Consider the following 17,767-nt stretch of genomic DNA (forward strand, 5'->3'; position numbering starts at 1 on the left):
TTTAAAATTGCACTGTCTGCACTTCACCCTCTCTAAACGTGCCCAGTCACTCATCTCTGTTATGACACAGAGAACATTCTCTCTTCATTGCGTTTCCAACGTTGTAGCAGCATGACAGAGCTGCTGCAGCCATGACACCACATTGTGGATGTGTCAGGCAACAGTTAGATTTGAGACACTGGTTATTATATTAGCTTTTTTTTATCAAATGATGTGCTTTTATCAACATACATGGCTTATATTTATTCAGCTATATATTTACTGAAGCAGTATGGTTGAAGTACCTGCTGAAGGATACTACAGCAGTGCTACATGTACAAACTGCACCTGCAGCCTATGGGTTATAAACCCAGCTCCTTAACCACTTCACCGTGTTCCTGTCCTGTGTGCCCTGTGATTTACCATAGCGATACTGAAGTAAGTGTGCACATTGATGTGTAATGGGAACAATGTCATGTTAGAAGTTGCACAACCCTTTGCCTGAAGACAGCATGTATCTGTTGGCACTGTAACATTGTCGCAACACTGTTCATACCATTCCAGGCACTGTGATAACTGAAATATTTGTATGTTATGCATGCATATCCTTCACTTATTAGTGAGCCCTGGGTATTTTTGGTCGTGGAAAAGTAGGTCCTCTTGTATTTAGTTTTTTTTTAAATGATTGTGCACAGCCCTTGTCTGAGCAGATCAGCAGTCCTGGCTAGCAGGAGACGTTCTCCTAATGTTTGTCCTAGTGTGTAATGTAGCATAGGAACATTTCTGTAGCATGTATTAGCATGGGTGTGTGCGTGCCTTCCGAAAACTGTGCTCCTGTTTATTTTTTCACATTGGCTACTGTGCATGGGAATGAACCTGAATGGGTATTTACACATTTAGCTTACATCTGCTCCACAGCAACGGGCAGGCCAAAAATTACAGCTGCGATGAATTTTAAAAAATGCAGGCGCATTCAGTTCATCCCATTATACCCAGGGGTGGTTTCTGCACCGCAGCTATTGCTGCGCGGGACTCTGATCTCCCAGCTTGGCACAATTTCTGTGGCGTCTCTTCCCCATTTGCACTCTACCAGGGTGGAAATCCATTGGTTGCCTCAGACCAACCTATTGACCACTAAAGGAGAATTCATGTTTCTGGCTCGGACATACAAAGCCTCAAGAGTGTCTGCCGTGAATGAACCGCTGCGGATGAACCCTTTAGGGGCCGTGTAACAGACTTTCGCTGCACCAACTGGACAACTTAAACAAGGGTAACCCGAATTGTGGTCGAAAAAAACACCTGTTTGTGTTGGATGGCATTTGGTAGATGCAGTACACTGTTGTTGTTTTTTTATTTTTTAAAAAAGGTTGTAAGGATGCGTACTGTTCACGGCTGACATTACTGGCAGAGTGCCTGGGCCAGTGAGCTGACATTCATGAAATAATAATGTGTGGCGCAGTGGGCCATTAAGGCTAGACTGCATTTGAATGCAGTCATTTTGCATTGTGAAACCAATGATAAGAGCCTCCTTTGTCCACTCCTGCAGATGAATAGAGTTAATATCCTGGCTGCTTTGCACACAGGCATAGGGACATTAAGCAGGCTCTCATATTTACAGGGTTGTTTTACTGTTAAATTGGGTTTGAATATTAAATGAGAGTGTGTGAGATCCTGTGGGGCAGGTTCAGTCTAACCGCAGTGCGCTTTGTTTTAGAGCAATATTTGCAAGCAAGAGATGCAATTTTTAATTTTGTGGATTATTTTGTGGGCTCTCATTGAAATGAAAGAAAAGGTTGTGTTAAGAACAGTAAAAATATGACCCAACCTGAAATTCATTTTTCAAAGTTAAGGACAAAGCACGTTACGGTTAAGCTGTATCTAGGCCCACAGTCTGTCAGCAGTGGATAGCTGCTTATGAGCAGTCATAAATATCACATCCTTTTTGTTCAGTCATCTGGTGCTAATCTGGAAAATTTGGATACGTCTGTTAATGTAACTGGTTCATTTACATTTGTGCTGCTTGTATTTGGGTTTGTGTTTAACAGATTTGGCATTAAGCAGCTAAAAGATAGCATTCCACATTCCCTTTCTCTGCTGAAAGAGGTTTAATTAATGCCTGGTTTTTGTGGCATTAATCTTTTTAACTGAGCTGTTTCATGTTCTAAATAATTGTATATGAAGGTTTCTAAACAGAATTGTGGGGAAAAGTAAGATGGCACGAGTTTCACGAATATTCCATGAACAATACTCATTTGTCTAAACATACCTCAGTTTTAAGTACATTTTAAGGTGGTGTAAACCTTTTAAATACATAGAGTGTATTTTTTTTTATATTGGTTGATCATTTCAGTGTGGTTTGTTCAATAGTGAGCAGTGACTGTTGACCATAAATTGCCGCCTGGCCTTCTGTTGTCCTCCTACAGCCACAGCAGGACCAGAGGTGGGTTTTACTGTTGTGTATTTTTTGCCTACAGATTGTCATCATTTTGTCCATTGTTGTCTTATGACTTTTCAAGGCAAAAACTCAAACCCGGTTGGAAAAGATGACTTGTTGATCATGCTTACAGTAGAAAAGTGGTGTTCCCAGTGTCTCTTCGGACAAGGACAGAAACGGAGATTTGATGTAATTTTGGTGGCTTCATCTGTAAGCTCTGGAACAAGCAGTCAAATAAAAGCTACTTTAAGGAAAATTTGTGTTTTTCTCTTTTTTCCTCTCAGTACTGATGTCAGAGATAGGCAAGACAAATGTCTTTAGTTTTTTTTATTTGTGTACAGTTGAGTACAGTTTGTTGAGTGCACAGCATTATAATTAGATAAAAATACCAGCTAAAAACAAACAACCTTTAACAAAATAAGCACCATGTTATTTCATCATAGGCAAATCACAGAATCATAAGTGTAGTCGTTTATGACGTACAGTTAGTGTTGAATCAGTCTGTCATTATTAACTGTAAACCGAAGCAAAATATACATCTCTCTCTCTCATTGATCATTCTGATTTAGGAGACCAGGTGTGTTTTCCATAAGCAAATCCTGGGTCATGCACCCACATGTAGTAGGGTGAATCCTCCTTCACGCCAACCCTGATCAAAGTACATCTGACTTTTCACTTCTGTCACTGAGTCTGTCCTTCACTGGGTGAGGGAATGACAATTCAGTGCCACAAAAAAAAAACATGCAAACCATTGCATTTTGTTCTTCCTAAGGGTGTTGAAACGGTTTCGTTTTCCCAAAGTAATATACTGTATAAATTGCAAACATTCGAAAAGTGGTCACCGGATCAGTATCCCTGACAGTGTCACATAATCCCCTGCACTAATCTCTGTCAGTGTCATATGACCACCTGCACTGAGCTCTAAAGATGTCACATGGTCTCCACTCTGGGGGCTTAGAGAAGCATTCCACTGAGGTAAAAACTGGGGAGCATCCCAGAATCCTTGGCAAAAGCTTTTGGAATGAGTGTGTTTCGATAATGCTCACGAAACACTTACAATATGCAAATTGCATTCTGGACTTACAAACAGGCTTAATATAAAATACAAACTTGATCAATAGAAAGGCTCTGCATACATGATGTTGATTTCTCACGGCGTTTATCTGGACTGATTGGTCAGCTGATCCTCTGACAGCAGGGTTCAGGGTTTGAACTTGTGGGCCAGCTGCTCCAGTGCCTCCTGTAGCCGGTCTTCATCCGCAGGGGTGGAGCGCGTGGAGGCCAGTGGAAGATGTGTGGCCACGGCCTTTCGGTCTGAGGAATTGTGGGAGAGAAGATGGGGCGAGAGGTCAGCTGACTATACATGATAATAGGCCATCACTATCCCCAGACTGACTGCTGTTCTGTAAAGGACTCCAGGTCCCTGCCTTAGCTCTAACACAGCACAAGGCTGATGTATAAGCGGTCATCAGATCCACATCATCGATGATCACCATTCGATATGAACACGTCTCAAGACCGTGGAACCATTTCCCTCCCTTTCTGCCAGCAGACTGCCAGGCTGTTGGGCCAATGCCTCTGTAACCTCAGACCCTCGACCCCTGAATCGACCATTCCAGCAAGGCGTCTCACCCTGGAAGAAGAGTCCGCTGGGCTGTTGGATGGCTGCTGCAGATACAGCAAGCCACAGCACTGTGTCGGCCCCCTGTGCCTCCGTCCGGAGTTTGTTCTTCATCTTCTCATAGAAGTCCGGCATGGAGGACCGCACCGCTAGAGACACGCATTCATGCGACAAAATCCATCAGCAAATAAGATTCTCACAGAACTCAGGCATGGAAGCACCACTACAAACATTACACTACATTACATTACAATCCATCAGCCAATCAGGTCACAGAAGAGACACTTCACTGTTTAACAGATCTGTGAAACATTTTTGTTGGCACCTACTATACTAGCTTTACATTATGTTTGTGTCTCTGATGGTGGTGTATCTAGGAGAGCACAAGAGCACGGAATGCTAAAGAGTTTTTACATTTAAATGTAAAAAGGCGATAATATTACTACTGCCTCATGATAAACAAGGAAGAAATTGCTTCAAATGTGGTATGCCATTTGGGGGGGGGGGGGGGGGTACCTGGTGTGTCAGCCCAGCCTGGGTGCATGGAGGAGAAGTGGATCTCTTTGTGCTGGGCAGCCCACCGCTCTGTCAGAATCACTTGCTGCCTCTGCCACAACACAAAAGCACACAATCAAAACGACAATCAGGAGCAACACACCATCAGACAACAGCACACAGCCAGTATAGAGCAACACAGTTTTGAGTATAATATACATCTACACATTGACAATCGTACACAACAAAGCACGATCAGACAACAGTAGACAACATCAGTTAGACAGTAATACACTGCAACACACAATCAGTCGGCAGACAGCAGACAATACGAAATTATAGAACACATAATCAGACAATACACATAAAAAAAAAACACATAAATAAACACATTAATTAAAAGCACACATGATCTTATGACATTACAACACGGCACGGCTGGATGACACACACCAAAACATAATCCAGCAACATGACAATACACAGCAACAGGCATTCTCCACATGTTCTCACTTTGTTCTGAGCGTAGGCCATGGTTCCATCGAAGGCGCCCTTCTCAAGCTGCAGGTCGTCCACATTCAGCTTCTGCACCAGCATGCCACCGGAGGACACTGTCACCTGAAGGAGTGACAGCACCGTCAACAATGACCTCGTTCACCCTCTCTGACAGGTGACAGCTGACAGCTCTCTCTACTGGTCCTTAAATGGAGGAGTTTCTCTGCTTCCCAGAGCCACATGTTTCTGATCAGCTATTCAGAGATCAGTAATAGAGCCACTGTTGTATGCACAAACAGCGCTTTGACCACAGCTGACCCCGATATAATGACGTTGACTACAGAGACGCCTCCGCATCCTGACAGCCACTTCTGCCAATGATGAATGGAGTTTCTGAAGCATTGCTGTTCATCTGCACCCTGCTTCTCTCCATTAGTCAGGACAAGTGCTCAGTGCGTCACTATTCTCAGATAGCTCACTGGATTTGTTTATGCTGTAAGAGTTCTGTCATAGAGTGACACACCATGTTCTCTGTCTGAGCTCGTTTTGAAATGTCCTGTGCCGGCTGTAATGTTGAGCACATGCTATGTTAAGCACTCCTTGCATAAAGTACTGGTGCTGCATTCATGCATGTGTTATGTATGCTTTATCAAGGCCTTATGAAACTACCCTTCCTGTAAAATGTGACCAGATATTTTTGGAAGCTGAAACTGTGGAAGATACTCTGAAGTGGTTTCTTGTTTTTTTTTTTTCCCCATGCAAAGAGAATAAGCCACACCATCATAGTAACGGTTTTGCAAAAAGGTATTCCACAGAATTTGCTGACAGTTTGCACCCTAATGAATCTGAACAGAAATTCTTTTTACACACGGCACTCACCACTCTAGGGTCCTGTGATTTCTTCAGAGCTGGTATCAGGGCTGTGGTCAGAATGTACGTGCCTGGAGGAGAGGACGACAGGTGGAAAATCAGAGAAGTGCAGAGGAAGGCAGTGACCTTTGGCTAAAGGTGCAAATTACTCATCAGTTATTGGAAACATGAAAGGTGCCGGCCTGCACCGAATGGGATAATTCTGCTTGTTTTATTTTGAATCAGCCGTCACATATGAGTCCATGCTGGAGAGTGTTTTAATCTGAATGACTGGCAGCAAGCACAACAAACCATTGATAAGAACTTCTCCAACAACGCATATATTGTCAATCAACCAGGGTTTCAAATGTCTTGACAGTCTGATTACGTGATGGCAGGCCCTTGAGTTACTGGCTAGGCAGGGCTCAGTGCTGCAGGACATTTGTAGGTGAAGGAAGTCTCAGGCCTTGTGAGCGGATCAGAGCTGCTCAGAGCATAAAACACACATGTCAGTCTGATTAGTTTTGCTCTCCCTCAGCTGCTCAGAGCACTGCTGAGCACTTTAAATCAATGATCACAGCAAGCAACCAGAAAGGGAGGGTAACCAAAATCCAGCTGTCAATAACAGTAATATCCACCAATGAAGTCAGTGCAGAATCATGAAATGGCTGGCTTAATTTTTGCAAGTGATAGTTGAAAGTAAATGCTGATTGTCTTTGTTTTTGACACTGTTTGGAAAATACACTGAGAATATTCTTTGGCTTTCTTATTACAGAGGGCACGTATTTCCTCCAGCATTTCCACCAAATCATCCTCTCATTCCATTATTCAGAATCCAGCTGTGCACCTTGAAGTTAGTAGGCTGATCACTAGATGTGAGAAATAATATAGCTAGTCAGTGCATGAGGACGGTCCTATGCAGCACTCAGGCCGAGTGTGAAGACTGGCACCGCAGGCAGATGCCTATGGAGTACTTATAGACAACTTTGTCCGACCTGAAGTTTTGCAGTTAGCCAAAACACAACTCTGGTGAGATGCTGCTCTCGACAGACAGATCACACTGATGTAACACCAGGACTGTATACTCTTGAGGCCCTGAAGAGGGGTTTTCTCTGGTTCTCTGAGTGAGGATGGCATTGAGTGTGACGCTTTCTGTCCTCTCACCCAGAGTGTTTGTCGCGAAGTTCTTCTCCAGGCCATCTTCTGTGACCTCCCTCTTGTTCACCATGCACCCGGCATTGTTGATCTGGAAGAACAAAACGTGGCAGCTTCAGTGTACACAATATGCCGCGTGTCAGAGAAGTGTTTTGGACTTGGGTTCTCAGATTCAATGAACTAGATGAATTACATATGGTAGTAATCATATCCACTCTCAGGATACTCTGTTTCATATGCAAACAGTGCTCTTTTAATATATTTTGTTTTTCCTAACAGCCCAGCCCAAAGTGGCAGAGGTCTGAATATGACTAGGTCTACACGACAAAATACTTAGTTTGATGCGTGAAAGCCCTAAATCTGAAGCACTGAACTTTGTTTAGGAATTTTCCGATTCAATGTGAACCGAACTATATGTGGGATTAAATGCACACACTCACAGGATATTCTGTTTTATAAGCATACAGTGCTATTTAAGATTACATTACATTACATTCATTTAGTAGACACTCTTTTCAAGAGTGACTTCCAGCATATGAGGATAGAAGTGTCATCCATTCAAGTTGAATGAGCAACAGTGTCAGACCATGTTCTGTTTTTCCTTACAGCCCTTGTAAAATGGTTCCTCACCTGTGCGCATGTGCAAAACCGCACTAGGTACAAAGGGAGAGGTCTAAATCTGACTAGGTCTACATGACAGAATGCTACGTTTGATGTGCAAATGCAGTAAGTCTGAGCCACCGAACTTTCTGCAAAAGAGCAGCCCAGGATATGACTCAGCCCAAGCCTACCAGCACGTGCAAGCTGTTGTTCTGCTGGAAGCTCTCTGCAAACTCCCACACATGCCTGGGACTCGACATGTCCAGCAGGTGAATGTGGACATCCTGGGGGACAGAGAGAGGGACAGGGTGATGCGCAACTGAAAAAGTCCCTTTCATAGCCTGCGGTAGAAAAAAAGAGTGCTGGAATTGCAACCACTCCACTTCGCTGAAGTTCTATAATACTACACACATCACATGACTGCAAGTTTGTTAGTTATATATGGATTTTATATATGGATTTATTCATGGATTTCCTGTGCTGACTCACACTTTACAACCAATCATAGTGATAACCTGCTTCTTTCTGTGATCAAAAAGTGCATGGCAGTCACTTTCAGGCCAAGCCGTGGATGACTGAGAGTTTTTACCTCATTTTTACTCTGCTCCACAATGTCCGCCTTGGCTGCCTCGGCCCTGTCCTTGTTTCGGCAGACTAGATGCACTGTCCCACCTGCAGACAGCCACACACACACACACACACACACACACACACAAATGCACAACACTAAACATGGTGCTATATCAGGCTCACTGACTACCTCCTCGAGATTATATACTGTATACAGTGGCCTCCAAATGCATTTGTATCCTTCCTTACATTTCACTAAAAATAATAAGTTAAAAACAGCTTTTTTATAGTTTTGCAGTGCATGTTCAAAAGTGATTCTGAAGGGGTGAATAATGCCTACATTGGGACAGGCATCACACTAACTGTCAATAACATTTTAATAAGGCATTAGTCAGTAATTAAGATAATTACATTTCGAGGGCTGTTGTGCCCCACTCAACACTATAATCTAAAGATCTGAAGGCCTGTCACGCACTGCTCAACGGTTCTCCATGCATATTCACATTATTGTTAATCAACAACTAGTTCAATATGTTAAATTGCAACTGCACTTAAGGCATGTGCTGGTAGATAGGATACATACTTTCAAATAATAAAAAGTTCTGAGGCTTGTTCACAAGCGTTTGTTTTGCTACAATTACGTGATACCAGTGATGCAATCTTGCGGAATACCACACTAGCGCAGTAGCTAATAGCTATGTCTATCACCGTTTCTCACTTACCACGTTTTGCTATTTCCAATGCTGCAGCTTTCCCGATGCCGCTGTTAGCTCCCGTAATCATGAAGGACCTGCCGCTCAGATTCACATCCAGATCTGCAGCGACAAAACGCTTCGCTGCAGCTTCATATCCCGCTCTGTGAAAGACAATTTATCCAATTTTTCATTCCTTATTATTGTGTGCTAGCGAGATAGTTACTAAGACAGCTCGTTAGCTGTTCCGATAAGTTTGAAATTAAAAAATAGTTATAAAATTTTAAAAAGTTCCTGTAAATTGCAAGCTAAACCCATTTACGAAAGAATGTGAAGTCCCAAAGATTATAGCTAAAAACAAAGAAGATTGGTAATCTTTAGTTAAGGGTGAAAGGCTGCACACAGTACACACACATCAAATGTGCTAACTCATAAACGAACAAACATATTATAAGAATAAAAGCTCAAGCTTACAACAATCTGAAAAACAATTAGTTATCGTCATACAGCTAACGTTAGCTAGACAAACAGACCGTTTGCCCATGACAACTGTAGCGCTAGTCTTGTGTAACGCTAGTGTAGCCAGGCTAGCAACTCACTTCGTGTATTCTTGAAGTCCTTTTACCAACCACACAGCGTTTCTGTAAAGTGACATCCTCGGTTTCTTCTTTCTTCGAAAACACAAATGCCTACAGGTACACGACTTCTTAGGATCTGAAGATAAACGCTGTCATTTAGACGTGACACACCTTTCTGTTTCATAACTTCCACTGATTGAATAACCGCGTCCCTATCACGTGGTGCGTTGTTTACTATGGACCGACGTGCACACTGGGACACGCGGAACTAACCGTTGCTGCCGGTGGCCTGGAGTTTCTCGTTGGATCGAGGTAGCATTCTGGACTGATGACAGCCTAAAAGTACATGGTTATCTTTATTATTTTATATTAACTGCATATGCAGTGAATATGAGGAGGATTTACATAAAACACTTATCAACTTTGCGCGTAACACACATGGACAAAGTGTGTGGAATTGCAAACACTAATAACAACACAAACAACTGTTTTGATGTAAAATTTTGATCTGCTTTACAGAACAGAAACACACACCAGTTTAATATGGACAAGCTTGTGAATTTGCCTGATGGATTTACACAAAATGAAATAATTTAGTCATTTACTTTCCACATGTCATGAATGCATTTGAGAAAAACAAAGGCATATACTGTATATTTTTATTTTTTTATTTTGATAATTGCAAATACATTATTGAAAATGATGCCTACACCAACAGATACATACTTCCATTAGTATAAAAAATCAATGCAAGCCACTAACAATCAATAAATAAACACATGAGTACTGAAAAAAAAAACTTGTCAATAAACACTGATGTGTTGCCAATAAACTACGATGTGCAGGTGCTGAATATATATATATATAAAAAAAACAATTTCATAGTCAGTACAGAGCAAAACAATAGCATTAAAAAACTACAAAATCTGGTAAAATTCAGTAAGGCTGGAAGTTCACTGCAATTAAAACAAATAATTAATTCACACACATTAAGTGCCATCTATCAACCAGTAAGGCAACAGTTACACATTTTTAATTAAGCCCCATGCATCAGACCTTTAACATGGTAGTATGTTACTCAGTGGCAAAACTGTAACAGCTGTATGAAGCAAACAGGATCATAAAAACAAAAGCTTCTCTGAATATTGAGCTTACATTCCACTTTAAATAACCAAAGGAGCACAATCAAATATGCGCTCCTATAAACATCAACAAAAGGGAGCTAATTAACTAAGTATCTGAAAACAATCATGAAAACATCAAATGCAAAAAAAGTTAACATGCAACAATTTCACACATTTGCATACCAAATACATTCACAAAAATTTATCCTAAAAGGAAGTTACTGAACTGATATGTAAAGTGTCTTTTCAGTGGCTAACAGGAAGGAGCTATGGGTCTCAGCCTGCAGGCCAATCAGGTGGTAGCTGCAGCCCATGTGACCTGTGAAGGGGAAAGATGGCTACCCAACACTGAACCTGGTTAGAGGAGGACAAAGTGCTTTGTCACATGAGTGATTTTTTTGGGTGAGGCTCACCTTGGCCAACAGGTTGAGAACCACTGCTGTATACAGTAGTAAGCGTTTATAAAGAATAACTTCTGATATCTGAAGTAAAACTTCAAATCACTCTCTAGTCATGCTGCACAATTATGCCACATGCTACACTGTTGTGCTCTGATAAAATTAATCTTTTGCCATCTAAAAAGCCCTTATTAAGTGTGGAAAACATCAGGAAATTAGCTGCTTTTGTTGTTATTGCCGTCAAAATTTCCTTGTGTTAATTATGGCTTCATAGCATGCTAACGTCAAAATGCACAGCATGGTACCTTGCATGAGGTTCTTGCAATGTTCCTCTGATTTGAGCAATTTTCAGCTCAATTGTTTTGACAATGTTGTGGATTAGCTGGGAAATATTTTATTGTCACAGATCAAAGAGGAGGGGAGAGTAACAGACAGCCTACGGGAGTCCCACCTCTATATGGAAACACAATCTGGACAATCAGCTATTCAGTCTAAAACAATGTGGACTGCAAACCCATTACATTCACCCCCCAACCAACAACGCGACAGCAGTAGGGACAATGTGACGCGTCAGTCGTCGTCGTAGTCGTTCCTGCTGCTGGTGCGGGAGCAGACGTGCAGGCAGACGGAGCAGCAAAGCAGCAGCACCAGCACCGAGTGGCTGAGCACCAGGACGAACACGGCAAACACGTACAGGGACTTGCGACAGTAGTCCTGCGGCCGGTGGAAGGGCACGATGAAGTTGGGCGTGTAGACGGAGAACACCCAGTAGTTGCCCAGGATGAACCAGACGAAGAGGAAGGCGCTGAGCACGATGTGGACGTGGTACTTGTGGGCGTTCTGCCGCCACGGGTACTCGTCTTCGTCGTCGTCGCCGATGACGACTGACTTGGAGAGGAGGGACCTCATCCTCGTGGTGTCATACAGGAGGAGAGTCACCTGCAAAGAGATGAAGGTGCGTTCTCACAACATTGCAAGGACATTTTTATCGCAACGCAGAAAATGACAACAGCATAACATTGTCATGTGACTTAATCATGCTCTGTGTATACTTGATCATATTCACCCTAGATTGATGGTAATAATCATAATAATAATCATGGTAGTAACAGTTAGTGTTATAGTATTATCTGCACGCTGGAAATATTGGCAAACTGAATCCCAATGACAATAATCAAGTAAATAAAATAAACAAATAATGAATAATATTCTAGAATCCAGACATGGGCATAGGCTGAATAGCTCATGCGCCTTTGTGCCACAAACCATAGTTATGCTGTTCACCACCAGACGTCAGTATATTGCTCCGGTTCTGAGGACACTTTGAGTCCTATATGAAGGTTAATAAACCTCGTGGTGGAAAGGCAATGAAGTAATTACCTTTACACTGCCAACAACCCCTCCCACAAGCAGGTACAGTGGGATCATGGGCTGAACTGGGCAGTCATCTAATGTCTTTATTCCTGAAATTATGAAGTTTATGTTAATGGCAGGTCCTCTAATAATGAAGACAGTGTTCTGTGAACATAAGTAGTTCAATATGAATGTGTATGAGCACCATCAGTACAAATAAACACACACAACAATGCACAGTGATGTATGTTCTCTTACCCACATAGGCCATAGTGAGAGGCACAGCCAGGAAGGCAAACAGTCCAAACACAAAACAAGCTGTAAAACAGAAATTCAAGGCAAGAATATTACATTTTAATAATTAATAGTGACTTATAGAATCCTCAATACTGACCGGCTGTCAAAATGTCAATGTTTGTACATTATTCATGCTTTGGCTTCATTGCAATAGGGGAAAATACAGTCTCACACAGCCCTGAATGTTCTCAAACGGTCTGAGAGAGTTTAGCACAGTCACACACAGTTTTACAGAGCCCCACATAGTCTCACACAGTCTGACATGGTCTCACACAGTCCAGCACAGTGCCACTGAATCTAACAGGGTCCAGGATATTCCCACACCGTCTCACAGAGTCCCACAAGCCTCACACAGTTTGAGAGTCTCACTCAGTCCCAGACAGTTCTACAACCTTCTCTTTCAGTCTCCAGAGTCCTGCACTGTTCCACACAGACTCATACAACCCAAGCGGCAGACAGTTACTCTGTGGAGGGATTCTGTTTCTCTCACGCTGTTCTCTTATGATTAGGTTCCCTCCTGTTCAGGAGAGGTGGGCAGCTTACCATTACTGGCAATCTGGGACAGACATTGGTGACAGGCCTTCTCTAGGCCAGCTGTCATCCTGAATCCTTAAGCTGGTCACCTACAGGGAAATCAACGAGGCAACACTGAGGAGGACCTGTCTTTTTCATATGTAAAAATAAATACATGGACAGGTTATGTTAACATGATGGACAAAAGTGTCTACAAAGTAAATGAATAAATATGCCTTTATTCATATGTAGGCAAGCAGTCAGACAGACACTGCATATAGCAGGTGAAATAAAGAAAACACACATTCCAAAAATAACAGGTTAGAGTCTGTCCAGGGTCTGTGGTATGAGTGCCTCCATATCTTTCACTGGTACTCCCACTCTGCGGCTTCAGATTCACCCTTACCATTAATGTCAAGCGTGTTCGTTCCAACAGTTTAAAAAGCAAAGTTTTCACTGTGTGGGTGGACTTGTGTCTAACGGTGAGGAAAGCATATTTTAAAAAAGAACTTTAAAACAGGTTTTATTTTTTTTCCAATCATGGAAGTGATTTCAGAATAACATTACGAATGAACATGACATTTTTTGCACCTGAAATACAAATACATACCATTACGGCTTGAATGAATACGGATAGAGAATGACGTAAAGGAATGTCACGAATGCCACAGAGTGACGAAGAAAACTCATCTGCAGATGAGAAAACAACAAGCAGATGTGCAAATGCGTTCATGATCGTGAATCGTGAGCTGTCGATTCGTGATGATCCGAAGCTTAGAAAGATGAGTACAAAACTCCGGGGAAAGCAGCACAAATTGTGACTTGGAAAAAATAACAAGAACCACAAGTGGACATTTGGATATTGAATATTTAGTGTTGTTAGAATTTTTGTGCACCAGTCGATAGTGTCGTGTCTGAGGCCAGTAGGTCTGAAGTCAGCAAGAAGGCGTCAACTCTGGAATGCCAACGGGCAACCTGGTTTCACCACCTCCTGGGGAAGATCCCGAAATGCCGCAGGGACACCTGGAGGTGACCGCGGCCGCATCAGCTTCTGCGAAGCAACGACTGCTCCACAGCATAAGAGACTACCACACACCTGTCAAATCCATGCTGAACGACCGGCTTAGGGCGAAAGGTTGTGCTCGAGCCCAGACTTTTGCAGAAACCGACCAACTGCCAAATGCCTCAACTGCAAATGCCGCAACGTGACCAGTTAGAATGCATTAGGGTATTCTCCCGTTACTTGCTGTTTACGCCGCGCGATTGAATAGTTTGGAAAGGTGATTGGATGATGTACAAGGCACCTCCAAGACACCTTGGATGCGCTTGTGCTTCTCTGTGACCACGTCGTGACCACGACCACTTAGCATACCTTTATTAAGCACCGTGTAGCAAATCCCGTTGAGAGGAATATAATTATTTCTCAGCATGAAGAAATAATAACCGTGATAGCAGAAATTATATAAAACACGAGGCATAGCCAAAAGAAGCTGAAGATGAAGAAGAAAGAATCGATGCCCTTGGTAATTCAAACGCTTTGATTTGAACAGGCTCTAAACTGGTTTCATAAATGACCCATCTTTATATGTAATCCATGTTCTGCTTAAGAAAACGTTAACGGCATTGACTGCATTTTGCTCTTGTGCAAGAAAAAGTGAGTTAAATCATCTGTTGCGTTTTGATGCTCTCAACATGTGTGTATGAATGTATGACCTTACCAACTCTGTTAAATAATATAAAAGCTGGTGCAATGGAGCCAATAATATTTTCGACTGTATTTTAGAAAATTATAGGAGGACAGGGGAAAACTATAGCTCTGTTCACGCTGTCAAAATTGTTCCAGCTCACATACTTACATCTAATATGATTGTCCCTCGGAATATCAATGAAACGGAAACCTTAAACGTTTCGGAGTCCTCCACTCATATGCCAGCTCGAATCACTGGTAATACTTGTTAACACTAGAGAAGTAGACAAGAATGGCACAAATTAGGCTTGTGTTGCCTGTTCCCGAAACAGCTACTCTATAATCTACTCCAAGCGAGATGGGAACGGCTAGATCAACAAAGCATTTTTGATGTGCGCTAAATCGTAACCTTACAAAAAGGCCAGCATGACTCGCGACAAATATATAGCCTACAGGCGATCAAACAAACAAGCCAACAAAAGGATGAATGGTGATGTAAGTTGTCATAGGCAAACTAAGTATTTAATTAAGAGGATTAAAACACCGCGCACGCAAAGAAAAGCGACAGGACTTTGTTCACAACTGCACTTGTAAAACACGCACACACCCGAATTAAAAATGTACTGCTGACAAATAAAAAAAAATGCTCAAACCTTACCTTTAAGAAATAGTCCCAAAAACACCTTAACTGAAATTCCGGCGCGTAAAAACCCGGCTCAGTAGCCTACTACACGAGGAAGACACGGAGAGATGCTTTCCAGTACCACTTCTCTCACCTTCTACAGTGATAGTACATTCCGCAGCTTGAATGAAGGCAGAGGAACGTCACCATCCTCTCACTTTTGACTTACAGTACTCAAGCGCATCCACAAGCTCGCAGCAGGCGCCAAGGCGCATCTACCCCTGGTAATTATGCGCAAGAAAGCTATTTTGCTGAATTGATGATTTTCTTGCTCAAACATTTCAGTGGTTATTAAGAAAGACGAAACGAGGTTAAGTGGCGTAGATTTGTGCTTTATGCACAGTAATAATGATCATTAAAACGTGTTCAGTTCGAAAGACGATGCTCCACAAGTTTGCATCTTGACAGCAATAACAATGGCAATAATGTCAGACAACAAAACAAGCACACTGAAATGTGTAATATGTAACGCACTCCCACTCGTTGTTAAGTTGTAGTTAATAACACTAGAAAATAATCGCTTGCGATACTACGGAATCACAATCACTTGACACCCACAGAATAACGTGAACCATGCCACTGTATCATGGGTATCTGATCCGCACATTACTGAAGAACAAGTTACGTAATCCCTAATTCATTACGGATGTAACTAGCCTCTTCACTTTGGTGAATGGGAAATGCTCACATTGTTCTCTGTATAAATAGCAGCAGATGAACGGAAATAATTCACAACAATAAATGTTCAGGCGTTCTCGCACACCTCTCCAGGCTGTCTAATAGATTTGACAATAAAATTGTGCAGCAGTAATGTTCGTCTTCACAATTCTTTTTTCCCCCCTCGGACTGAGAGCTCATTAACTCGAAATGTAGTAGTGCCAAGAGACTGCGTTATTGCATCCCTTTTGATTCCATGTTACTACTTTCCTTTTTGAAAAAGTTTGTTTATGATCTCAGAATCAACACTTGCAACGTATAATTTGCATATATGCATACACGTGTGTAGTTTTAGGAATGCCAAGGGCAACAGTCCAAGGGGGCCGACATCAGACTTAAAAAAAATGTTAGTCCTGGTGTTCAGAGGGGGCGAAAGGAGCGACCTGCGGCGATTGAGATGAGGTTAAGACGACACAGGTATTTCAGTTCAGTCGGTTTCGCTTGCGGCCCAACCCACGCATCTATGGCTTAGCTGGCCTTCTATGTACCGCTCGTATTTTCCCACGCTGTCTGTACTTGTGTTGTGGCCCAGAAAGCCTGGTGGACCCGCCGCAGTCTGCACCCTCCCTGCACTCCTAAGCAAAAAAGAAACACTGCGACAAACCTAACAACTGCACAAGGAGCCATTAAAGCAAAAAGCTTTTTCTCTCGCTCTCCTCCCCGTCTCTCTCTCCATCTCATTCGTTTTGCTAATGGGATCGTTATCTGCATCTGTCGTGGTGTTGTGTGTGTGTGTGTGTGTGTGTGTAGGAGGGGGACTTTGCTGCACTGCTAGATTGTGGATAGCGTTTCTCTGTGCTAAAATTTCGAAAAAAAAGAAAACATCGAGCCTTTTGGAGTTCCGACACTGGCAAGGGAATAAACAGAATTTTAAGGGACACAACTGTTGCAATACTGGAAATCACAAACGACAGAAGTGTGAACATTGCAGGGCTGCATAATCTGCAGCAATAGGAAGCGCGTGACAGCGAGTATAAACCAGGTAGGGTTTCAACTCTCAGTGGGTCTGGTTCCACCTTGTGCAGTCTTCTCACTCTGCATAGACGTCACAGCGATGACTCCACTCAATCTGTTTTTACTTACAAACAGATACGTACACGTCAACTACATAAAGACAATATACAGACTAACATTTACGATGCAAAACAAAAGACAACTGATTTTGGCACAGTAAATTCTACATTTTGTACCTTTTCTACTTTCAGTTTATTGAAAACGCTGTTTATATTTTAACATAATCAATAGTTACAGTGTAAACAGAACCTATAAGATATGTCTACTCTACACAAGTCCCACACACGATGTGAAGAGATTGTTGTGCTTGAGTAATTGCCTACTAATAATACATTCATTGCCTTGATGACTTAATCTGATTTCAATTGGCACATAACTGTTCCTTCAAGCCCCTATTCTGAGAGGTTAACCTGCAGTTCCTCATGAGCATAGGCGGGCACCTTATCTATGAGTTTTCAGGCAAGACAAACAGGAATCTTGCAGTCCTTCAATAATGGTAATGTATGCATACTTG

At 42.3% G+C, this 17,767-nt stretch overlaps 2 protein-coding genes across 2 annotated transcripts; both read right to left on the reverse strand.

Moving 5' to 3' along the window:
- Positions 1-3,005: 3,005 nt before the first annotated feature.
- Positions 3,006-9,671, reverse strand: dhrs12 (dehydrogenase/reductase (SDR family) member 12). Its single transcript, XM_036545434.1, has 10 exons — positions 9,490-9,671; positions 8,921-9,054; positions 8,218-8,300; positions 7,820-7,912; positions 7,038-7,119; positions 5,904-5,965; positions 5,043-5,147; positions 4,551-4,641; positions 4,046-4,183; positions 3,006-3,727 (listed from the first exon to the last, which is right to left on the reverse strand). Exons 1-10 carry the CDS (start codon positions 9,543-9,545, stop codon positions 3,615-3,617), a joined length of 957 nt encoding a protein of 318 aa, XP_036401327.1. The 5' UTR covers positions 9,546-9,671; the 3' UTR covers positions 3,006-3,614.
- A 1,889-nt stretch (positions 9,672-11,560) lies between these two features.
- On the reverse strand, positions 11,561-13,249 carry LOC118789225 (transmembrane protein 272-like). The gene is made up of 4 exons (XM_036545572.1): positions 13,184-13,249; positions 12,602-12,661; positions 12,371-12,453; positions 11,561-11,929 (listed from the first exon to the last, which is right to left on the reverse strand). The coding sequence occupies exons 1-4, from the start codon at positions 13,239-13,241 to the stop codon at positions 11,561-11,563; spliced, it is 570 nt and encodes a 189-aa protein (XP_036401465.1). The 5' UTR covers positions 13,242-13,249.
- Between the last annotated feature and the right edge of the window lie 4,518 nt (positions 13,250-17,767).

This window comes from Megalops cyprinoides, chromosome 14, assembly GCF_013368585.1.
Source record: "Megalops cyprinoides isolate fMegCyp1 chromosome 14, fMegCyp1.pri, whole genome shotgun sequence".
Classification (NCBI taxonomy): Eukaryota; Metazoa; Chordata; class Actinopteri; order Elopiformes; family Megalopidae; genus Megalops; species Megalops cyprinoides.